Source organism: Gallus gallus, chromosome 10 (genome assembly GCF_016699485.2).
Source record: "Gallus gallus isolate bGalGal1 chromosome 10, bGalGal1.mat.broiler.GRCg7b, whole genome shotgun sequence".
Classification (NCBI taxonomy): Eukaryota; Metazoa; Chordata; class Aves; order Galliformes; family Phasianidae; genus Gallus; species Gallus gallus.
Genome location: NC_052541.1, coordinates 3,910,564 through 3,936,506, shown reverse-complemented (window position 1 = coordinate 3,936,506; position 25,943 = coordinate 3,910,564). Strand labels below are relative to the sequence as shown.

Below are 25,943 nucleotides of genomic sequence, written 5' to 3'. Positions count from 1 at the left end.
CTTCCATCAGAGAGGGGCAGGTGTGAGGGGCCCAGCCTGGCCAGGCCAATCCCCTCAGGGCCGTGCACCCCACAGTCTCCCATTTGTAAGCTGAAGATACTTTGGAACATGGGGAACTCTGAAAAAGACCTCTGGCTCTGAGTTTATGTGGTTTTCCATAGCCTAGGAATGCACTGGTGCAGCGAGGGGAAGCCAGCAGGTGAACTGGGCAGCCCCTCACTGAGCACACATTGTCATTCTGTTTGGGGAAGGTTCCCTCCTGACAGACCAGAACAGGTGTTCCCACTACTGCTCCCATGTAACACGTTACTGCAGTGCTCTGCATGCATTGAAGAATGTCTTCCCTTCTGCTATTTTTTTAATATATATACCAAAAGCAGCTAAGTGAACAATGTAATGCAATTTGTTCTCAATTCCTACAGGACAATGAGTGATATAAATGAGTTAAGCTCAAATTACAACAAGTGTAATTGTCACAATTAAAAAAAAAACAACACAAAAAACAGTCAAGTATGAATACGACAACAAGTATAGAGCCTGTTCCATTCAAAAATCACACAATGTCAAGGAGAGCATGTAAAACATTTAACAAGACCACATGTAATTTATGAAAACCAAGGTTTAAACATTGGAATTGGTCCACTGGTGAAGAAGCTTGTCCTCTCAGTCTGCTAAAATACAGCATACTACATGGAAGCCTAAGAGATGCTTCAACCAGTCCCTGTGAGAGTGGTTCACAGTGCAAAAGAAATTTATGTCCAGCAGTCCATGTCCAGTTACCTCAACAGAAAAAAGAATTCAGGCCAGGATTTCAGAAGGCGTGAAGAGTCCTGGAACTCTGAAAGCTCTGCGAATAACACAGGCAGCTCAGAGTAATTTCAAGAACATATCACCAAGTGCTTCACAGAAATTAATACAAAACCAGATTCCCAAAATGTTGAAACAAACAACAAGTGACCTAAATTAAAAAAAAAAATCATTAGCCTTCTTGAAAGATCATTTAGCATTGGAGAAGTGTGTTGAAAGCAATAAAACAAACAAACAAAATGGTAGGAACACTGTCCCACAGTTAACGTTGCTGCATAATCCAAACCCAGCACTCTTTGCATGGCCATGCTGATGCTGAAACATGACAGGAGTGGCTGCCAACAAACCAGGTCATGCTGCACTGTGTTGACTTCACTGAAAAATGTCTCAAAGCTCAAATGATCAAAGAGAATTACTTGGGAAGGAAAAGAAAACAAACAAAACCCAACAAATATACAACAGCTCAATGTCCTATGACTTCTCCTTGTTTGTTTAATGCACTTTCTAATGCTTAATCTGGGGTGTGGGTTGGTGGAGAGAACTACTGAGATAACCCCAGTTTGACAAACTGATAATACAGTCACTAAAAAACATCACACCACCAGGCCTGGGAACAGGAAAGGGTAGATTCAGTCTTACCTGGGGTGGAAAGAACCACTCAAATTTGGTAAGAGCAGGGGAAGAAAAAACATGATAGCAGCAATAGAGCTGGTCCTCAACTGGTGTTAAATTGCCACCACACTCAATTTAAAATAGAGTTCATAAAAATGTCAGGCTGGCTGATGATCCACCTGAAGCTTCTAGCATGCAGCTGCCTACAGTGAGGTACGGTTTATTAGAACAACCAAAACTGCTGGGAAAAAAGAAAAAAAGACAGCCAAAGATTCTGGAGCTGCACAGTTCAAACACTCCCTTTTCTCACCAAAATGACCTCATCTTCATTGGAGATGGGGCAAACAAACAAACAAATACCACTCAAACAAAAATACCCCAGTTCCTCTACCTACTTTCTCTTTCCCTTCCTTCAACCTTCTCAATCCCATTTCACACCTCCCTGCACACCAATTCCCTGCACACCTCCTCCTTTACATATTTCCTTCCTGCTGCTTTTGCCCCTTCACTACTTCCTTCAATTTACATTACTGTTCTTCCCTCAGATCCTACCTTCTGCCTCTCTTCTGCAATGCCTCTTGCACATTTCCGTCCTTTCACAGAAGTTCTTTCTTGTCAAGTGCATTTCAGCCTCTACCTAAGCAAGTATACAAAAGTATAAAATGCAAGTAGCATAATTTTCCTTCTTCCTAAGGAACTGGAAGACAGGCAAAATTAACCTAATACCAGATTTCCACACTGGTTTACACTTTCAGCTCTAAAACTTGAACCCAGATGTGACCACCAAAAAACCAAACAAAACTGATTTCCCTATCAATTTACAGCTTTTTCTAGAAAGCTTGTTTTGCAATTTTTAGTTTACATATTAAAGGCAAAATAAATATGGATTTTTAACAACTGGAATATTCCAATGATAAAATAGCCTCATCAGTGCACATTGTTTTGTACCAACTGAATAATACTAGCATATTCAATATAAATTACTGTAGATAAAATGATGCAACTTACTAGCAGAAAGGAGCTAAATTAAAGTGCTTCTTCACTCAATTTTCAATACAAACCCTTTGAATAAAACCCAAACGTATGCAGTTTGGGTTATGTGTAAACGACACCTATGTAACTAGGTGCTAATGAACCTCCAATTTGCTAACAAATTAAAATAATAAAAAAAGTCTAATAAAGACTATTTTGGCCGTTCTTTGGGGCTTTTCTAAGTGCCCTGTTTTGGTGAAGCATCCCACCATCAGTCTGTAAAAATGTTTTACTTGGTGCACAACAACCTCCAAGCCAGTACAGACATTTTTTTTGGCTGTGCTCATTATCCATGGCAGCTGTGTCAGCCCTCTTTCAGTCAGCCAGGTGATGGCTACAGCACAATTCTTATTGGCATAGAGAACTGCTTACTGCCAGGTTTGTGAAGGCAAAGTTATGGAGTGCAATGGCACTATGGTTCTCTCTTCAATGACAGCAATAGCAGAGCGAGAACTGCCCACAGCAATCAATACCTGCCATACCTGCTATCAAATATTTACGCTATTAACAAATACAAAAATCATAAGAAAATCCTTTAAGACTCGATAATCATTTCCCTGACTGGAATAATACACACAGGTTTAATCACTGTGCGGAATGTGAACGATTCTGCAGTAAAAGCATATCAAGTAGAAAGCCCGCATCCTGAGTAAAGTTGATATCACAAAGACTGAAACATCAACAAACAGCTCAAAATATAAAAAAAAGCACTCCAGTGGAGCCTGTGCTGCGGCACTTCCCTGGAAATCTGGATCATCAATTTTCTAAAATGCTCAGAAGACAATTAATAACATTATCCAGCTGTTGGTGTCATTTCAGAAGTAAGAAGCATCATTCCAAGGATCCAGACAGTAAGGCAAGGGCTGCTATCAGGGCTGCTTTTTTCAGCAGGGATGGAAGTTTCCTCTGTTTCTTGCCTGTGGAACTCTCATTACACTAGGATATGCTGCCTCTCCTCTGATGAGCGGCTTCTCTTTGCAGAAGATCCTCACTGTCACTTTCACTTTCACAGTTCCTCTGAAATAAAAAGGCCATGGTGTTCCAGTCACATAAATGAGATAACATGCTGCTAAATAGTCTGATATAATCAGTGTATCATTTATAGAGAAAAGCAGAGGTACTAGAAATGCCAGAGTTTCATTCCAGGTTATGCTCACTGAAGGGCCCCCCATCACACAGCTGGTCGTGAGGGGCTGTGCAGACTTTCTCCACACCTGCTCATTTCTCAGTTGGACAGGACAGTCACTGCTGTGACTGTCACAGTATCCAAACAATGTGCAGCCTTCATGCTGCTCCTATGTAAAATAAACATGGCTAGCACCTGTAATGTTTGCAGTCACCGGTTCTCCTTGGTCAGCATTTCTGGCCTAACACAACTTACAGTAGCATTAACAGCATACACAAAGGATGCCTGGTTTCCCACCCCAAACCATTAACGTCTTGCAAATTTCAATCCACAGTAAAATTTCATTCTCTTCTTCCCCTTTGAAGGATGTACCTACCAAACATTCATCCTGAATTAGGACCTTTTTCACCAGCGAACGAGATAAGTGGTTGCACAAGGAGACAATGCTGTAAGAAAGCTTCAAATAGAGGAAAGAATGAGAACATGAAAACACCAATAGAGACGCATCAAAATGCATTTCATTCATCTAAGGCATCTTGCAATTTTACATGTGTAAGCTCTGCCTTGCCTGCAGATCCCCACCAGCCCTACACAAGCAGGATGAAAAGCTGCTTGCCATACCTTCCACCGCCTTCTGGCATACTCCCTTTTGAAGTTTTCCATGTTAACAACAGATTCTCGCCGTACCAAAGCTTGCCGCTTGTCCAATGGCTGGAAGATAAGAGATGGCAATTTTATTGAGTGGCTCCCTTTGATGCATGAAATGCCTAAGATTCTCCTCACTCCTTGAAGTTGGCTGAAAGTAATGTTGGGAAAGCTGTGGATTCGTACAGGTAAAAGCAGAAGAAAGAGTTAAATTGCTGATCCCACTCTGTCCACACCTGTCCAGTTAAGGGGTCCATACCCTTGAATTCAAACAAAACCCTAAAACTCCTTCACAGTCAGCAGTCTGCAGCTGCCCTCAGTGCTGTGCCAACTTCCAGCCCCTCAGCCTGGCACAAAGGGTGCAGTGCAGGGCACAGGCTTTGATCCAGCCTCCACTTCTGCCTGCTGCTTCATTATGATCCCCAGAAAAACACAAGCAAAAAGCCTAGAACAGCCTTAGCAGCCCAAGGAGAGGATGCATGACAGCCAAGCAGAAGAAGAAGATAACTACAGTGACAAGGGGATGCTAAGGCAATGCTTTCGCTTTGCAAAGCCACTGAAGCACATCTCACTGCAACACCTTGATTTCCACTGACCGGAGCTCACCTCAGCTGGCCTTTATTCACATCATTCAGAAAGGCACTGGGAGAGCAACAAAAAGGCTCTACAGGAAAGGAGATGGAGCTACTATGAGCACAAGAACAGCACTGCTGCCCACCGCTTTCTCAGGGGCAGTGGCAGAGTAGAACTAAACCCAGCACCATCTCACTATTGGGTCCCATGCTACTTTCAGAATTTTCACACTTCTTTCTTTTCACCTTTGTCCCCTTACAAGGGCACTGCAGAACCAAAGATATATTAGGGCCTTCTCCTAACGCGCAGTGTTGGGTATTTCATTTTATTCTAGAGCCTCTTTCCCAGATGATGCTTGCCCTGAACCACGTCTCACTCCGGTGTCAAAAGATGGGGACTCACAGCCACTCTGGGCAACGTATTCCAGTGTCTGACTTCTCTTACAGTAAACAAGTTTGTTTGATTTTTCAGTATTTATATGGAATTTCTTTATTTCAGTTTATGCCCTTTGTCCTAGCACTGGATACCACCAGAGAAAGCCTGACTCAGTCTCTTTTCTCCCTTCCACCAGGTATTTATGCAGATTGATGAGCACTCCCCAGGCCTCCTCTTGATACCAAACAGTCCCAGCTCTCTCTTTGTCAGCTCCAATCCCTTCCATCAATCTCATTCCAAGATGTTTTGCTGAAAATATAAAAACTAAATAGAAAAAGTTTAGCTGTCATTTAGTATTAGTTACCAAGCATATCTGAAGACAGCTTAGTCTTTGTCCTTTAACCATCCTCAGAGTATGAGAGCTCAAGCCCCCAGCGCCTCAGCAGTAAATGCATGAGGACAAACCTGCAATATCTAATTATACGGCGGGGGGGGGGGGGGGAAGAGGAGGAGAGTAGCCATTAAAAATGTATATACACACAAGAAATCAGACACGCATCCAATATTTTGGGATGTTACCCTGCTGTTAACAAACAGATATTCTGCAGATGCTAAAAATGAAGTACTTTTGAAATCCAAAACCACATCAACATACGCATAGACCAGACAATTGTATTTGGGAATGACAAAAACAAAGCTCAATACTAGATCTGGTATTGGGAGACAGCTCTTCAACTGTTGTGGAGTTTAGAGAGTGACCACCATTTCAGCAGATTTGATTTGCTTATGTAGGGAGCAGACAATCCAGAAATACTTACACTGAACTGGACTAGAATGCAATCAAGGCAGACAGCTGAAAGAGAAGGAGTACCAAAGGAGAATGGAAAATGCACCACTGAGGATTTTCCAGCAGAGCAGAGTCTATGAGACAACAAATTCACTTCTCTCCTCAGATGTTATGGGTATAGCATTTGTGAAAGTCAGAGCCAAGTAATCAGCTAGCCTCCTTTCCCATTTACATGTATGCACCACTCCCGGGTGTCCCCCCACCACAGGGACACATAAGCACTGAGTGCATTTCCCTACACTGCAAATAGCTAGCATGGTACAACAAAACCTTGTAGAATGAGTCTGAAGTGGAAAAAATGTCAGTCTAAATGTCAGCTATATAATGGTTATGAAAAATTTCTGAGTGCTCTTTTGGTAGCAGAGCCATCACCAAATCAAAATAGCTTGCTTCACGGTGCTCCCAACTGTTAATATCTATCTCTCAATTGCTAAGCAGCCAGCAAACAATGACCTTATCATCTTCTCAATCATCAGAACACCTTCTCAAAGACAGTGTGTTATTTACCTCCTTCAGCCCAGAGAATGCTGACCTCAAGGACTGAGTCACAAAAATATTGACCTCACCCAAGCACTCGGGAACAGAGTGGCCTCATTTCATGTTCCTTCTCGTCATGTCAGTGCATTTGTTCCTCAAGAAAATCTACACAAATCAGAGGATGTGAAATGACGGCTGAGGGAAGGCAGGCAGACTCTTTCTTCACTGAGGGTCTTTTCTGCAGATACTGACTCTCAGTAGTCTTTAAGTTACTTCTTAAGAACCGAAACTCTCTCCTTTACAGTAATTAAAAAAAGTCTGATGTTCCAGTTTGCCTGAACAGCATCTCCTGTGTCTTGTAGCTCCAAGAAACCTGCAGAAATGACGACTGAAGCCATCAGGGCCAATCAAAAGCTGAGACAGTAAAGGTTTCCAATACTGCTCGGCACTCTGGAGTCCAATCATCCCTGGCCAACAGCATCAGCATGTGAGGGACATCTCCTGGCTATCTAAAATTTTACCTCATGTGCAAAGCAAGATGCCACAGAGCACACTGCCAGTTTCCATCTTCCAAGTGCCATGACTGTGCTAACATCACCCCGCTGAGCAACTGTTTCCAGAACCCTTTGTTTCCACCAGCCTCTGTACGTCTTCACAATGACAGTGACAAATCCACTGTACCCTACACAAACTGGATGAAAGTATGCTTTTACCATTTTTACCTCAAAGTAGGAAGCTTTTTTTTTTTTTTTTTTTTTAATGTTATGAACAACAGTGGTTCAATTCAGTGAGATCATTAACTTCTCCCCTTCTAATACATTTCGAGATCAACCCTGGATGGACCTGAACACGGATACAGGAAAGCCTGGCTAATACCTCTGTAATTCCTGTATCTGTGTTAACAGTTATCTTGAAGCAAATTCATATAGCTAAGCAAAGAAGGCATAAAGCAGCTGCCTGACAACCCTTCCCAGTACAAAAAAAGCCTCACAATTCCCTTTTTGTCACTGACTACATAATCAAGGAAGAATTGCCATCTGCATAAAGAACAATTTACTGGGTCTAAAAAATGATTCAAGTACATCTGTGAATATACAGTACAATCAATTGAAATCTTTGAAACACAAGACAGGATTCAAGTTTGGGCCAACTTTTCTCTTACTTTCTAAAACTTAAAAAAGAAACCAACAACTTCACAGCAAGAACGTTAGTCCTCAATCCCATTCGGCATATTAAATTAGTTGCAGTTCTGTCTCATCATCTTTACTGTAGAAACCAAATCAGACATGTATGTTACTGCTTATCATCACTCACATTTTAATATTGGCACTGCAAAATGACATACACAGTAATTTGATCAGTTCATTACAAACTCATAATTCTGTCTTTGGATTAAATTTCTTTGGTACGGGACAGGAAACTTCACTGAATTTTAAACTAAAGAGTTAATTCATTAGCTAACACCTGATGGTAGAGGATTCCAATCTGAATTACAGGCCTAAAAACCTCATCTTGAAAAGCCTGATTTTTACTGTTCTTCAGCAGCAGCTATTCTCACAGAGAATTTCCACATACTAAACTGCTACTTCATTTGCTTCATGTTACAGCACAGATTTAACCTTTGCAAATACTTCTCCCATCTGCTCTGTAGAACTGCCCACAGCAGCTCTACGTGACTATTTCTTTCATCCAAATGGAGATGCTATCATTAATTCTTTATTGGTTTCTAGGCACCTACCCCAGTAAGTACAGACTGAACTCTCCTTTCTGCATTCACTACTTAGTGAACTTCGGGAACTGTAATATATGATGAAGTATGATGTAATGCAAAAGAATGCAGGGTTAGCTGTGGTCCATACTACAGTGATAACCCAGTTCCTGTAAGCTCAGACACCAAGCATGGGAAAGAACTTAAACACTACAAACTTTGGCACTGCGACTTTATGGTTTTGGTCAGCAACTTGTGCAATGCATCAGAATTTCTGTTTCAGTTCTAGGTAATGTTTCTGTATGTAGAGATTATGCACTGAGACATTATTTTTTTCACTGCTGTACATTGAGAGAGGCAGCAAAGCCTGCATATAATCTGATATAGAACATTACTGATTTGATTCTGCTACACTGAGATTCAGCCCTGCAAGGAATTCTTCACAGCACGATCTGTTTAATAGGTCCGTTAGGGATTCGTTGATATCTTTGTTGAAAACAGAGTCAAAGTTTCCATTCACACAGGCTTCATTTCCATTTTCCAGTTGAAAATTACTCATCAAATCCTGTACCCACTTAAGATCCTCAGAAAGCTCTTGACTGAGAGATTCATACTGATTCTGCAGAGCAGCATATTTCCCAGTTATGACTGTAAGACTGGCACCTACAGTCTTGATATCATCTTGTAGATGTCTTTTCAGGGATTCAGTTTTACGGTATTCATACTTGAGCTGAGACAGCTTATGCCTCACACTTTCATTTTCTTCTTTATACCAAGCTTCTTTCTCATTATAAATGGAAACCAGAGCATCAATGTCCTCTTGCAAAGAATCATGGGATGCAGCCAACGTGCTGACCTCTCGTTCCATAAAGGAAATGTCTTCCACTACCCGGGCAAAGCGCTCAAAGTTGATGTAGGTGTTATTAGGAGGCATACTTGAATGGCATTTTATGGTGTACTCTCTCAGTCGTTTTGTCTTGAGCTGTGTGTTCTCAGCCTTCTTGTTTTCCTCGACTTTTGTTTCTTCCTTCAGCTGGTGAGTCTTCAGACAGAGGAACCAATATTACTGGACATTTACAAGACAGTGCAGTAATTCAAACTCTACATAAAGGATGCAGCCTGAATTTCCAATCTGTGGGAGGTTCTTTTCTCCCACAGATTTTCCTTCACACATTCAATTAAAGAAAAAAACATCAGGAAAAAATGAATGTAATAGGCAATGTGCATTCATTCCAATGTGGTAAGTTGAAGTACCAGGGCCTCACTTTCTTCTCTTGTTAATTTTTTAATCAGCCATTCTCAAAAATATCAATATTTGTAAGAGGAAAAACAACAGTCCTGAAAACAGTCCACTCAGTGCTTTTTGCAGTGCAGAGCAAAAACTGGATCACTGTGCATGCTGAGATTATCCAAAGGTATTTTCTATATGAGATTTATGTATCCACAAATGCAAGCAACATTTATGATGAAAAAATCAATTCAGACACAAATGTCAGTAAATGAACACATGTGGTACACACAGTTACATTCTGAGGTAAATTGTATTTCCACGCTGGCTGTGATCAACTCCCAACTCAAGCAAGCACTAAATCTGGGATATAGTGCGTATCATGCAATCAGAGAAGGATGAAAAAATGCAAAGCACGGTCTAATGTAGGACACTGTACATGCAACAAACATCAAAGCTTTGTTCTCCTCTTTTTGAAAACTACGATAACAAAAAGTCATAATTAAGGTTTGCAGAAATGCCGAGATTCAGTCAGACCCAACCAATTTCCTCCCCATACATCTCCTCTTTCAGATGTCAATGGTCTCTAACTACAGAGAGGTCAGATTTCCAATTAGCACATCAATAAGAGTGAGAACATTATCTCTGCTCGGCTCACAGCAAAAAGCAAGATCTGCCTTTTGATATGGTCTTACCGTTATCCACGGATGAGACAGAGCCTCCTGAATTGTAAGCCGTTTCCTAAAAGGATAAACAAAAAAGAAATACAAGAAGTACAGATTTGAGTGAGAAATACCTTGCACACAAGTCCGCTAGCCTTCTCTTTGTCTTTGTATAAGCAGTAGAGCATTTATCAAGATAACTTCAGGCCTAATATCGAAATCTCAGGATTATGTTTTTCCACAAGGCATGCTGTTTGTGTGCTTAGTTTCAGTAAGAAGTTGTCCCCACTCCAGACAATTTTAATTCCTTCTTGACCAAAATCTGCATTTTTGTGTACCCTCTTATAAAAAGTGATAAAACATTCATCCTACAGGCTTAGAGAATAATAAATGATCTCTATACACCTTTAACATGACTACGTCTGAATCACAGTATACAGCATTAATTATATCAGAAGTGTCCTCTAGTATGCAACATGACATCATACCTGCCATTTCCTGAAAACAGTATTTGAGAATCTTATCCAACGTGATCGATCCTAACTTCTTCCTGCAGTGTGGCAGCTCAGCGAACAGCACCCTATCACCATTCAGAATCAAAGGCAGAACTACCTCATTGCTCTATAGCTGCCTCTGGACATGTGACAAATATCAATGTCCCTTACTTGTCTTTTTTATAAGGAAGTTGCTAGACCTGTGCTAGCCTCTCATCAAACCCCATCTACTCTAACCTATTCTAAGACTGCTGCAATTCCTCAGGGCTTGACCCAACAGCTTGCCTCTTTCTAATACTGTTTTTCTCACCTAATGAAGCCACTAGAAAGAACTACAACAGCCTGACTTCCCTCTGGGATGAACAGGGTTAAGGGGAAGGATATACTACTTCTGTGTGTACTTTATAAAAAGAAAGAAACACATTTAAAAGACTGTGGTTCCCAAGGACTGAGAATAAAGCTCTGCATAGCTGTCATGCAAATTCTGGGTGATTGCAGGGGATGCATAGAGACATAAAGAACAATGCCAGTAGGAGCAGATGTAAAAATAAAGTGCTCCTGGATCACAGGGAACATATTATGGGATTGTGTCATGTCCTTGCAGGTAGTTCACAGTAGACTGAAATACTGGAGTAGCAGTTACCTAGAACTAAAGATTTTGCATGCCATTTTAAGCCCTTTACCTACACATTGTTTTACCATTTTGACTTTGGAGAAAATGCAGTCGTGAAATTGAAATTTAGCATAGGAGATTTTGGTTCCTTTTGTAAGAGTTTGTGGATGCTGTGATTCACTGTGGGCACAGCAGCAGAACTCTGCCTACTATCTTGCTCTTGAACGGCAACGCACACTGCAGGGAAGGCTTTGCAGATTGCTCATCAGGCTGTTTCACCAGATTTATCTAAGACAGCAATGAACGATTCTGACTTTTCACTTACCGTGTATCTTTCACCAGGAGTTTCCGAATAAAATCTTTTGCCAGGTCACTGGTATTGCTGAAAAACTCTTCATCAAATTCATAATTCACAGCTGTGATGTTAGCAAGCGTTTCTTGTTTAGTTTCTCCAAGGAAAGGTGATGCACCACTAAGCCTAGATAAGCCATAAAGAAGAATCAATAGGAAAAAACATGCACCAGAGATCCCCTAATTCAATTGCAGTGGCTGCGTACTATACTCTGAGGACATTTGTGGATCTCTGTATTGTAGCAGCCATGCCACTTGGGAAATAGCAGGTCCAACATCTGTGGTTCTGAATCAGACTCATTCTGAAAGTCTCTAGGGCAGCACTGAGCTAACAGAGACAAGCTCTGTGTGCAGTAAATTCAGCCAGGAGATGTTTCTCAGATGGAATCACAATACAGTGTGACACCAGAAATCAGGTGTGGCCTTGCTAGAGGCTGTCAATAGAATCTCATTTATTAAGAGTTTACATGCTTTTCTCATAAGCATTTTTTTCCTGTGCTCACAGTCTATGTTGATATTCCCAGCCAGCCTTTGTCCCTCTACCTTTAACAAGCCCTTTTTAATCCTGCAAGATGAGTTCTCCACTTCCTGGATCAACCATCTCTGCTCCTATTTCAGCTTAAATTCACCCTTTTGAATATGGGTGACCATATTTATCTAAACTAGACTTCTGCCTTTACAAGCAGTTTCAAACTTGTCTGTTTTCACCAGAAACAACTCTGTTTGTAAATGCTGCTATTACACTTTATGTTTCTATTCCCTCCACACATGGGTAACTCAACTATTCTATGCCCAACCAACATGCTTGAGCTTTTCTATCCTCTATCCTGTACTGATGAGATCTCACAGGAAGCTGAAATGCCCAATGACTTCACAGCCATTTATTCTTCATCTGGTCATAATGTCCCGCTTAATTTTTTTTTATGCCTTATTTTAAAATTTGAAAAAGCTGAGGAATAAGTTTTTCCATTAGAGGGTGTGTGTGCAGATCCTTTCTTGCTTGACTGAGGGGAAAAGCCATTCTGTAGCAGTGCATCGGAGCTTTAGGAATACTTCTACACTAATGAATGCATTGTTTGTACTCACAGTATGTAGGTGATGACTCCTATGCTCCTGAAAAACAAAGGAAATTAATTGCAAAGCTTCTGCACTATCTGTATTCTTTTCAACATACACAATACAGAAATGGCTACAGTACTGCAATACAGGCAGGAGAGCTCTCATTGTTTTAGATAACAGCTGTTATCTAAAAGATAGTTTCAGTGAAAACGTGAATTTTACACCAATAGTCATGTTTTGTGGATATTTGAAATCACTTATTTCTATGCAGGGAGATATTTACCACAGTACCTACCAGAAACACACAGAGACAGTAGGAAAGGTATTTTGTTTGGGGTGACTTCTTTTGGCTGCATTCTCAGCAGATCAGATTAGTACACAGGTCTCCTCCGCATGCAGCGCTCTTATAAATAAAGCTGTCACAGGCACTGCAGGAACGTGTTTTCTTTTGAGAGTGCTCCACTGCAGTGGACAGTGGCAAACTGTTAACTCTATAACGGCCATTATTCAAGTTTTTCACTGCGACTTTGAAGAAGTTAACCACTTATCTTTTCAGTAAAAGTAATCCAAAAAAACGGAATGACAGAACAAAGAATGTGTAATTATTACACTTAATTTTGTTTTGCTTAATTTGTTGCAGTAGAATAAAATTCCCTTCAGAGAAGAATGGGAAAAAATTGTCAGGAGAGCAACCTGGAAAAGAAGTTAGAAGCTTACCACATATCTGCAGCCAGCCCCAGTGGTTCATAGTTCACTATTTCTGGAGCTGTAGAAGATATTGGGGGAAAAAAAAAAGGAAAGTAGGTGGGAACAGAAAAAGACCAAAAAAACCAGATGACTGCTATCCATGTGAAATCCTATTACCTTTATAAGAAAACATTTCTTATTGCAAAGCATGCCCATGTAAGATAGCATGCAAGGGAAAAGACCAAGGTACTGAGACAAAAAAAAAGGTGTCTCTAACAGCACTGAAATCATCTCAGGTCATGGAACAGGTGTGCTTAAATGGAGTATGAATTACAATTCTCTATCTTCCCCACCACAACCCCTGAAACTCAAAATGAAACAAATAGGAAGTAGAGAGACAAATTAGAATGATGATCAGTAAGCAATAGCAATAAAATTAAGTGGGAAAATGGAAGGGAGAAACCATGGGAAGCAGTTTGTCTAGAAAGAAATAATAGAGGGACCTGTGTAACTGTGCAGCAACGCACATAGCTTAATTATCCCAGGCAGCAGGTAGAAAAATATAGAAAATTGTAACTTGTATTGCAGTGTTTCACAACCTCAGCCTTGAATTTATGTCTCTAAACATTTATTTAGCAACAACTGACTCCCACAGGAGTAGCCCATCAGAAAGCCTAACGCAGAAAAATAAAGCAGATCTCTAGATTGAGGTCACCTTGATACAAACTGGTCACTCACCTACGAATTCTGGAGTTCCAAAAATGTTTTTAAATTCAACTCCATCTTCTATTTTGTGAGCCAGGCCAAAGTCTATGAGTTTGATGTGTGGAATAGGGATGTTCTTGTCTAGAAGCATAATGTTTTCAGGCTAAAAATAAGAAATGATATTTGTTATTATATTATCTTAGAAAATAACAGATCTACACCTACAGTTCTCGAATTTCTTTCTCCTTCCCATATACAACACCGTAGAAGAAGAAACAGATGCCCTTGCTTAATCATATACAATTCGCTCCTTTGGTAAAGGGATGACAACTCATAAAATTTGACATCAATGAACAGACCAGAATTTTGCAATAGGAAAGCAAAACTGATAAAAGTAATACATTCTTTCCCGTTAAGCCTGTCTTAATGATGACTGTTGCCAGGATAGAAGCAACATATCTTTGTTTCCACACTACTGTATTGTATTTAGTTCCCTAATGTGATAAGATATGTAACTATATTATTATCCCAGCAGCACTGTGATATAACATCAAGTGGAACTGTGGTGCAACTTGTCCTCTATTAAATCAGAAAATATGTCCTTGTCCTGAAAGGCCTCCTAGGAAGACACCAGGCCCTGATGCCATGGATTTGCCTCCATTCTAACACCAGTGCCTACTTAACAGCTAGAGGGCAGCTGAAGCAGTGCAACTACATAGTTCAAAGACAGCATGCACTTGCTCAATCCTGAAGGAGAGCTGCACAACCGAGTATTTTGCTGAACTGTTCTTGGAACGTACACTGAGAAATCTCATTATTTCTGCCAAGCTGTTCCTAATGTACCATAACCTACTGGACAATGAGTTAGTATACGGCTTTTAACACATCTGAACCTACTTAGGGAAGGTAAATACTCATTTTTCTGGAACTAAATTCACACATGCAACAGGAAGACCCAGAAAGATCCACAGGATTTGCTACCTGAATAATCCTTAAAATGGAAAATGTAGCAATTACTGGTCCTAGATCATGTATGACAGCGAGCTATTAGAAGAACATGCAGCATTTCTTACAGATTCACAGGGCAAAGTCCTGAGCCAGAACTAGAATAACTTTGATATTAGACCTATCTTTACCTCAGATATAGACTTTGACTCCTTACTCTTTGCCAAATGCAATGGATATTTCATGTTTTTTTCAATTAGGTTTCTCAGTCTTACCTACTCCTTGCCAGCACCTATTTCACAGGTTTCAGAATAAACTGCAGATTCAATTATCTCTGACGAGCAGCTTCAATGCATTAATTTTTCATAACTTAATCATAAGCTTAAGAGCAATGGTGAGACAATTTGATTCACTGCTGGCAGCTGCCTGGCCTTTTCAAAGCAGATCCTAACGTGGAAGTGTCTCCTGCTAACACACACACACTCACTCAGAGCTGCACTGGGAAAGAAAGCATATGAATAATTTATTGTCATAGCCCATTTTAGCCTCTGGCTAACAAGTCTGGTTTTATTCCATGGATCTAGGGCATACGTGTTTCCTACAGAAACGTGATGTGAGTTTGTTTGGAGCACACAGAACAGACTGAAACGGCAAGAAGTCACAGCCACAGCCCTGCACTGTTTTATTCTTTAAGGTACGTAAGACACTGCAGCCTCACTGTAACTGACGGAGCCTTGATAAGTAATGAGATAAATATCAATTTTATTCCACCCGATCAGATCACTGCTTAAAACATACATGTCTAATTTAACACTAGTAAAACCCCAGGAAACATTCCTATTAAATCCAAGATACCTTAATCTGTGAATATGTTTTAGATAACTTGATATCCTCCATCAGTGAAATGGGTCTCCACTTACCCCTTCTCATTTCTATTTTGTTTTTTTTTCTGTAACATCTCCACTGACCACCTCACATCACTAGCATTACATATCAAGCGAGTTGCTAGAGATCAGTATGGAAAAAGTTACATTTATATTCACACAACTTCATGCCACTGGATATTATGCTGTTCTCTAGCATAAACAGTGAAAACCTTCATTCTTTGGCTTCCAGCTTCATGTAGTAATTCCAAAATCAAGTGTACTTCCCCTTATCCTTTCATCCATCTCAAATTCTTTTCCAATTCCCCCTTCAGATTTCAGTGGCAGTTCATTCGGTCAGATGTAATTTGCAACATTTGCAATGACTGTATATGTGCCAGTGGCACTGACTTAAGACTAGGCACTTTAAGACATTATTAGGCACACATTTAGCACAAGGAGTCTGCGTACCTATGTTGAAAAGCTAGGAGGAGTCAACCTAGAGGATATACATCAGTATAGTAATTACTACTAAACTAATGTGGATTTAAAGTCAGGACAAGGAACAGGTAAAACAGTACAGTACACACAGGGCTCTGTGTGATGTGTTTTAAGAGCCTTACACGATTAAAGTTTTTTTGTTTAACCAAACTGCATTGGACAACACATACTCCACATTATTCTAAACACAGTGGAATCTACAAGCAGTGTCTGGAGCTGGACCTGGCACTGCTCATCCCAAAAAAGGTACAGTCAGTCATCAAAAATTAACAATAACACTAACTCTAAGTCAGCCTCTTCACCTTTAAATCAAAGTGAGCAATTTTCTTAGAGTGAAGGTAATTCACACCATCCAAAATCTGCTTGATGAATCTGGTTGCTTCCTCTTCACTCAAAGATTCCTTCTGCGCCAGGAAGTCAAAAAGTTCTCCTCCAGACACTCTGTAAAACACACCAGGAAACTTCCTGTTATCAGCTGTGTTCTAGGACATAAAATAAATGTAATCACAGAAAACTGAAGTAGCAAAACACTTCCATATAGTTAGAAAAGGCCACCTTTACAGGCAGTTTGGAGCTTTGTGCTGTGGCCTAAGGTGTGCCAAAACTGCTGTTTGCCTTTAGCTCCCTCCCCTCCAGATGAAGGATTATCTTTCCCTAATGCATTGATGCTGCAAGGTTTCATTCATCAAGGGTTATGAAGGACCAAAAAGAGGTACACTGTCTGATAAGCCTACAGACATATTGCAATAGGTAGGCTTCGACGTTAACTATTCCAACTGCTTTTTTCCAACATTTTCACTTTGGATAAGACACAGGAAACAGAGAAAATTGCAGTAGCCAACAACTGCTGAATAGTTGCTTACCAGCTGCCATCAGTAACAAGAAGCAATGAGATCTGCCAACAAACTCTTGTCTTCTTTCCAGAACAGCCATTACAGTGGCTGTAGAACCAATACAAATTCTTGCCTGACATACACTGACAGGAAAGCATTCATTTTGTGCTGATAAGTAAGCAGATTGCAGCAGCCTAGGAGGTACCCAAAACTGTTGTTTCCAACCAAGGGAGTGCCACTAGTTAATATGAGCTCTCAAAAATGAAATTCCATTTGTATTTAATACATACAACTATTTTCTTCTTTTGTCTCATATTGAGAGCCTTGGTGCTATTTTTCCATACATCATGAAACAGGATTATCTGGATAGTGAATTGTGCATTGTTTGCCGTTGTTATTCACACTTAGACTTATATTTCTTGCCTTCAGTTCACACTCAGTGATAATCTATCATAATTCAAGTTTTCTCTTGGCGGCATCCTCAAAGTGGTTGTTTCTCTTGGGTTGAGATGTACCACTTACCTGTGCTCACCACTCCAAGCTCAAGAGCAAGACTTGAACAATCCAACAGTAAATCAGGAAAATAAATTTTTGGTCCTGTTTGTCTAATGAGATAGCAGTAAAAGAACTGGCAGGTTCAAGTGCTTTGAGTTAACTGAGTGCTGTGACTCACAGGCAAGTTAGATCACACTGCCTGTGCACTGCAGAGGTCTGTTGGGCAATGAATCATTCCTCTGGCCCCAGGCTCCTTTATAACACTGGTGGTGACAGACAGTGATTCCCTACTCTGCCTCATTCAAAGCAAACTACAGTGAATGGCCACAAAAACTGCAAGAAGTCAATAGCAAACAAGAACCCCATGTCAAGTGCCTCAGCTTTTGGCTTACTTCTGAGCTTCCACTGATACTGTGGGTGACAACATACTACAGCATTCTCTTCTGAAGGTGCTGATTTACACAGTGCCTAATGACCGGCCTGTCAATTCTGGGACATTTTTCCACAGTTTCCACATTGGCAAGAAACTTTCTATGCAACATGAGGCAGGATATTTCACCTGCAGAAGTCCCTCGATCTGTAATTGTTACTACTGAATGGCTGGCAAACAAAAAGAAATAACTTGGAAATATGGTACAATAGCTGCTCCAAAAGTAATGCCTCCTGTTTTATTATGTTGGCCCACAACATCAGAGGTGGATGTTGGTAGCATGGCACTAGAGTTTGAACCTTCCCCAAAATGATCCAGCATTACTTCCAGAGTGATCTACATACCTTTACTAACTCTTTGTACACTCTCCTCAAACCTCATATTAATGAGAAATCATCACGTCTCTTCTACTGAGTTTTCCTTTACATTGGTCTCTTAAGATCTCTGCAGCTCAGACTAATGTCTTAGACCTTACCACAAAGACACTGGAGATGTATGCTGAGCTCTGACCGTCAGAAAACAAAATGCTCATGCATTTGTTTTAAGAAATAGCCTTTTGCTGGTAAAGTAGCAGTGGGAATTCAGACTCTCTGAATCTTTTTAAATTTTCCTTATTTGTTTTTCTGTTGTGTTCAGTACCTTGGAAGTTCCCTCTGCTAAATTTTCTGGCATTCCTTTGTACATCTATTCTCTGACATCCTTAGTACAGTCTTCTGTGCCAAGGGAACATGAAGGGAATACCTTTCATGAAGTGCCTTGAGATCTGTGCTCTCCTTAAGCAGTATCTTCTTTTGCAAGTGCTGGAGGAGAGAATGCTGAGCTGAAACTTGGGCTGTAGGGCCAGTTCAGGCAGAACTTATTATTAGCTCTGATTAAAGAGCCCACCATGAGAAGCTTCTACAGAGCAAAAGGGAGAGAGAGTAGAGTGCCTGCATGGTTACATTCCAGAAGGGTAACAGAAAGTATCCCAGTGCAGCTGGCTTCCTGCTGGCAGGGCCAGATTGCTGCAGGAGGTGACCGCTGGTGTGTTGTTTGAATAGAAATAATGAAGGAAACAAGACTTGCCTGCTCTTTGTACACAGATTTCAGCAGAGACTAGCAGATCTCACTTACAGATTCCTTTAATAACTTGTCGCAGCTGCAATCATTTTTTTAGCTAGCTAACCCTACTACCACTTGGAACGCAGACAATGTTCTCGGGCTCCTGAAATGCACAGAGTAAAACAAAAGCAGTAAAAAAACTTGTAACTCCATTGCAGGTTACAACATTTGAACATCCAGACAAGTGTGTTTTCCAAATCAACACCACAGATAAAAGAAGGAGTGCTCCCTTCTTGGGGAAATTCAGCTTACAAAAAATCCCTTCCTCTGGTCTCATCTCTTTCTCTCTTACCACGTCACCTTTATTTCCAAGGCCAAGAAAGAAGCAAGTGGATGACACTTTGCTCTTCCTTCAAAGTCCAATAAATGATAAAGCTGCCTTACTTCTTGGGAACACTTACTAGTAGAGCAGTCTGATCTATGAATCAGAGCTACCTTTAAGCCACTTTTGTTTTGGCAAAGCAGCCTCAAGGCGGAAACCAGGAGACAGAGAAAAGCAGCAAGGTCAGTAAAAGCTGTGGGGAGAATAACGCTGGGCAGTGTGCACATGGAAGGGCAAACTCTGGGCCTGCCTAGGTGCACATTACAACAGTGAACTAGGCAGTACTCTTTCTGCCCCTGAACAGAACAAACAGCATGTGTAGAATCTGTCCCCACAATAAAGGGAAGATACCACTGTCAGTGCCAGCACAATCTGATTTGGAGAGAGTGTCATCACTTAAGCCAAAGCCTGTTTTAAACATCCAGGCAGCTTCTTCAATTAATAAGAACACTGGGAACATTCTTTTGAAGCTAAAGTCCACTGCAGCTTGTCATAAGATTAATTGGCCAGGTGCTGAAAATAATTATCTGAATAAACTGCAGTGAGTATGAGACCGATAACAGTGTGTCAGGAGTAGAAATCATCTGCTTACAGAGAGAATTTACGTAGCTTTATTAGCAATTATCATCATCTTCAATTTGTGTGCAGCAGCAAAATGCAGTGGCCTTAATAAGTTCAAAGCTCTGTTGTACTCAGCCCCCTAAAAATAAAACGATGTGGATGTGGCTCTGGATGTGGCCCTGGGCAGCCTGGTCTGGTGTCTGGCAGCCCTGCACATAGCAGGGAGGTTGAAACTAGATGGTCATTGTGGTCCTTTTCAACCCCGGCCATTCCACGATTCTATGAATCTGTGAAATAAGCTACTGCCTTACAAAAATGCATACAAAATGTGCCAGGCCATGTGAGGACAGGAAGAAGTAGAAGTTAATGAAATGGGAGGTTGCTTAGTAGCTGACAGTCAAAGAGAGCAAGATTCTTTCCTGTCTTCTAAAGCAGAGACTTCTAGTTGCAGCAACTAACAGTTGGCCATACAAGCATACTTAACAGATGCTCACCACCACTCACATGCCATCTGCCAGCAGTCACATCAATCTCCAGGCACACTCCCTGGCCTGAACGCTGACTCCCTTGGAAAGCTAGTGGTTATTCATACAGCCTCCTTGTCTGGATTCCATGCACAAGGCCAGGGCAGGTGCTCTGGGGAACAAACAATCTGCATAACGTCAGCTATGGCGTTCCTATAATTCCTGCTTCATACACAGCCAAACTGCATAATTTAAAGTATCTAAAAACTGCTGTAAGAAGAAGACCTCCAGGTGCCTCCTGGTTTACTACAGCTTTAGTTCAGTGCCACGGAGGAACACAGCTCCTCTAAAACTCGGGGATCTGTAAACTAGGTGGTATCAACTCCACAAAAGAACAAAATATAGACCAAAAATGCTGTAACTGCTGTTTTTCTTCTTTCACTACATGGCAAATATTCATCCTGCTGGCTAAGACCATACTCCCTGAGCAGAAAGCTCTGTTTGTTACAACAGCCATTTCCATTGCTGGTTCTGATGAGTATGAGCATACAGTTCTGGTCTCTGGTTTGTGTTACAGCATTCAGCTTCCTCCTGAGAACTTTGTGTCTGGCTGTTCTAGCTCTGCAAAAGAAACTCTTCATTCTTTGGCAATTAGTCCCTTCTCAGAAAAGCTCTATTACAGCTTCACCAACATAAGTTGAGGTCACATAGAGAAAGTGATCGCATAAACTCTACCCCACCCCCTTAACATCCCTTAACCAACTGCTGCATGTAATCCCCAACACATAATATCTCTGAAGCACTGTTAAAAATGATATGACTGCTTTTCAAAATATGTCCAGGCCTGCCTGTCTGAGCCAGGGACTTTCAGAATATCAAGTCAGGCAGCAGAAACAGACAGGACATATGTAAAAAAAGTTGGGTTATAAGATATTACATTATTAGTCTGTGCTCTGCACCTGTCTAAAATGTTTCATCTCAGTTTGCCATCACTAAACACACAGGAAGGGCAATAGAGTGTAAGAAAGAGCTAATGTCTTTGGGATGTAGTATTTCAAGGCTGATGAAACAAACATCAAAAAGAATTCACACAGGGAGTTCCACAGCTATTGAAGAGACTGACAACTTTGATACTCCTTCAGATTCTAATCACCTGGTTTCTCTGCATTGTGAACACCTACTAGCCAGCTTTTCTGACTTCCTTACAGTCAGTGAGAGTATGTATAGACAAAAGGACCTAAGGTGACTCCTTGAAATGCAAATCTCACATCACATCCCAGCCAAGCAAAGGCTCCTTCACCAAGTCCATGTTAAAATGATGCCTGGCGACATCTCCAGCTTCCCTGGGATGGGAATCTATTCTTCCAGGCAGGGATGTCCGCACAGGTTCTACAGAAAAAGCCACTGTTCTCTCAGCCCAGACAGAGAACCTGCTGCTAGCTCCTTCTAAATCACCCAGCCCCAGAGGAAAGCAAGTCCCCTTACTCACAGCTCAAGGATGAGAACCACATCTGTCTTGTTCTCATAGATGTCATGAAGCTTGATGATGTTGGCGTGTAGGGTCTGCTGCAGAATGTCCACCTCCCGTTCTATTTCCTCACGCCGCACCCCACGACGACTGGCCCGACTCTGGCGCTTCTTAATGAACTTAGCAGCGTACTCCAAACCGGTGCTTATTTCTCTACATTTCTTCACAATAGCAAATTGGCCACTGCAAGAACAAGACGACAATATTCTCTTAAATTCTCTTAAAGCTTTCATACAAACCTCTGCTAATATGCAACAGCTTCCTGAATATGCAAAGCGTGATCCTACAGCCCTTCTGAGATACACTGTTAAGGTCACACAACTTGTCTGTGTTTCGATTATTAAGTTATGGCTCAAAAGGTTCAAATTACCAGTCCTTTGCTGGATAATGCTCAAGCCATTCAAGTCTGCAACATGACACTGGGTGTTCTGAAAAGATATGAGTGCACTGAAGTATTTCCCTTAAGAATAATCTCTCTGAGAAGAACTTAAGGGATTGATGAGCCTTTGGAAATGCAGAATTGGGCCTAAGTAATCAGTTTTCAAAGAAAAGAATGGTTTATTCATGTCGCTGTACTTCACTTGATAATTTAGCTTTATATTTAACTAGAACAAGTACAGGTATCTCACTGCATTTCAAGCACAGAGAATTTCCCATCATGTTAAACAGAAAGCAATTGTGTTAAAGATAAAAAATAAACCCACGGAGCTGCCATTTGTTAATAACATTTTCCTGACTTTGTCTCCTGAAGTACAATATTTCACTTCAACTGTAATATTTCCCCTCTGTGTCCTGAAAGGGAAACACCTGGAGGTCAGGTGACAAACTCAAACAATGGTAACCCTGCAGGTTGCAGCCTTATGACAGCGATGTGAACTTCTCAAGAGGAGGCAATTGTTGCCGATTCTTCAATAGTAAATAGGGGACTCCACTTTGCTCTCATTTCCGTGAACTACTCTTCCCTCATTGTGCCCTTGAGTGCACTGATGGAACTCAGAGAAGCAAAGCTCCCACAGAGCTGATGTTCCCTCCTTCTCATTTGTCCTTCTGAAAGTAATTGTAATCACACCAAGACATGTCTTCTCAAAATTAAGAAGGACAGGTGGTTTGTAGCTAAAGATTAAAATGATATCAATTCTGTGTAAAGCAAGAGTATGGAAGGAGACAGTGACTGTTCAGAGGATCCTTCTTGCTCATCCATTTGGAGTCAATAACTTCTAGACAAGGACAACTGTGCTGCATCTGAGGAATGTTTAATGACATTAAGATCTCCACAGACATACAAACAATGAAAAAAATTCATAAGCTATAACCTTGAGTTTGCAGTTAGTCGAAGCAGGACATGTAAGAGAGCCACTTCTACTTTAAAATGAGGGGAAAAAGATGGTGTGTAGCTAAAGTAATGGAGGAATTTTGCAGATCTGATTTCTGCCATGAACGTATTGTGTATATTCTTTAGCAACTCACTTCCATCCGATCACCAAAAGAGGAAATGGCTTTCCTTTCTAACATACAGCATGCCTATGGGTTCTTGTACACCACTTAGCATAAAGATTTGTCTTATTTTGCTGCTAGAATAACAGACATATGCAGGACAGCTAGTACTGTACCACTCAGTGTAACAGGCTCTTGTCCCAGCTGATTCTAGAAAGCAGACAAAAATCTCATTTAAAACGGTTATGTGTTTCTTCTTGTGATGGGTCATTTGTAAACTTAAATTAAACACATCTGTACCTTTTATGCTTCATTTAAATTTATGATACTGAAATTATGCAAAGAGCAGTGCATGTAAAGATTCAAATATCTACCAACTCCTTAGGCTGGTTAATGAAGATATTAAAATACTCATCAGTCTGAAATTATGTGAAACTTCTACAGCTTAAGGTTGCATCACAATCTTTAAATATCAAGCAGTCCTTACTAAAATCAAGATAAATATTTTTCAATAATTCCTGGTAAATTGCCTCATCTGGACACAAACTCTCCAGTTCTTAAGTTTTGCTTAGATCTTAAAAAAAAATTAAACTCAAAAAACTGACATATTTTAAGGAAAAGAACAACCAACAACCTTGTTTCCAGCTCAAGTAACAGAAAGAAATAAGAATATCTGGTCTCGAAATCAGCTTCAGTCAGTTGAAACAAATGAAGTCAGCTCCTCCACTGGGGATGAGTTTCATTCACTTACTGCTCTCTCTGCTCAATAGGAAGCCCAGCATTTCCACTCATACAGTGGATTCAATAAATTAAATAAACTACACTCATTTTTGAACAATTTTGACAAGTTTCTATCGAGCCTTTTTGGATCTAACAGTACTCTAGGATTATTCATTACTCTGCCTTTTCACAACCACCAACTCAGGAGTGTAGACCTGGACATAATGATGTATAAAGTAAATAAAAAAGCCAGGAGGTTAAATTGGAGCAGCTGGGAAACAAGGAGCTGGTGGAGAAGTGTTGTAATGGTGAGCTGTCAAGGAAAATTACTCTAATAGCAGTGTTTGTTGATTGTATTTGATAAGTCTGATGGCAAGCTGCTGCTGACAGGACAATTCTTGTAGCAGTATCTCTGCAATACAACCTGCAAGAGTCCAAATGGAAGGAAAAGTTGTCCACCTCTTCCATTTGGATACCAGTTAAATAACCTCACAGCCCATCTGCATACACCTGTGACTTCAAGCAGCCAGAGGAATTTACAACTAACCTGAGGATTGCAGAAAACTTAAGCTGAAGGTTAGTTCTTGTTATTTATTTTTTCATTACTTAAACTTCCTTTTGACGTTGGGAAAGGGAAAGGGAAAGACCACCGTGACCACCTTGCACAGGGCCATGACTGTACTGTTACAAACTTTACTGTGGTGGTAACAAACCAAATATCTAGCAGACTGAGCATACACTTTGCTTAACTGTAAAATACATCATGTAATAACAGAGGTGAAAAACCAGCAAGCTGTGAAGACAGAACATGACTTTGGTTATATCAGCTTTTGATAAAACTGCTGCTTCATGGAAGTTGCATTTTTTTTTGGCAACAGGAAAGGGGCAGGAAGAAGAGCCCGCTGGCCAATACCTGCAGAATCAAGTCACTTGAAGGTAAGGAACCCCAGCTAAAAACCATTTTGCCATTTTCACAATAATTAGAGCAAAAACTAAGGACATGTCAAGTGTGCCACGTATACCTCATATCCTACCAAGAATTCCTTAGTCAGAAAAGGCTCAGGCTTTATCAATTAATATTTGATAGATTCAGACTTTTGCTAAAAACATGCAAAATACATCTCCATTTTTCCACTATGGCGCAGAAATGTATTTTCAAGTTGGAGGAGGAAATAGAATGCTTCTTATGTTGCTATAGGAAGCCATGGTCTATTAAGGAGGAAGCCAAATAGCTACCCTTGCCTGGAACGTGTAAAGCATGATAGGTATGCAAGGTCCTACCACCAAAAGAGCCATCTGATCTCAGCCCTCGTCTACTCATATTCACAAGAAATCTCTGCTGATGGCCAGCCACTTTTCAAGCAGAAAAATAAGGCAGAGCTCCTCATCATACCCATCTGCAGCTCCATTCTCTCCTGCCATAACACACTGTACCTATCTGATAAGGCAATCATTGGTAGGTCTCCAGTCCCCGAATACACGCGTAGCACCATTTCCTTAGTCAGGGCATTATACCCAGGCCTGCAAGGAAAAGTCTCATCTTACAGATAACCTTCACCTTTAGCTACAGTGATTTTTATCAGCGAAGATTTCTTTGTAACAATCAAATACAGTCCCTAAGTGCAGCCTCCCACAGTTACACTGTAGAAGCACTGAGCTCTTATTGGTTTCAATATGATTATATCCTTCACTGCCTGGGTAAACAAGAGATGCAAGTACAGTTGGAACTCAAATTATGCAGCACA

General features: G+C 40.7%; 1 protein-coding gene across 13 annotated transcripts in view; it reads right to left on the bottom strand.

The window, feature by feature from the left end:
* Positions 1-340: 340 nt before the first annotated feature.
* Positions 341-25,943, bottom strand: part of DAPK2 (death associated protein kinase 2) — a 48,410-nt gene continuing 22,807 nt past the window's right edge. For 10 of the 13 annotated variants that reach the window (XM_040706803.1, XM_040706807.1, XM_040706805.1 and 7 more), the window contains 8 exons: positions 22,006-22,227; positions 16,613-16,751; positions 14,035-14,164; positions 13,327-13,375; positions 12,637-12,663; positions 11,525-11,677; positions 10,126-10,171; positions 5,807-9,244 (listed from right to left, as the gene is read on the bottom strand). In XM_040706803.1, coding sequence (XP_040562737.1) covers positions 8,594-9,244; positions 10,126-10,171; positions 11,525-11,677; positions 12,637-12,663; positions 13,327-13,375; positions 14,035-14,164; positions 16,613-16,751; positions 22,006-22,227 — 1,417 coding nt within the window. In that variant the 3' untranslated portion in view covers positions 5,807-8,593. Of the gene's footprint in view, positions 3,469-3,953; positions 4,035-4,198; positions 4,289-5,806; positions 9,245-10,125; positions 10,172-11,524; positions 11,678-12,636; positions 12,664-13,326; positions 13,376-14,034; positions 14,165-16,612; positions 16,752-22,005; positions 22,228-25,943 lie in introns of those variants that run through there. The other 3 variants (XM_040706802.2, XM_040706809.2, XM_040706808.2) reach the window with 1 other exon arrangement.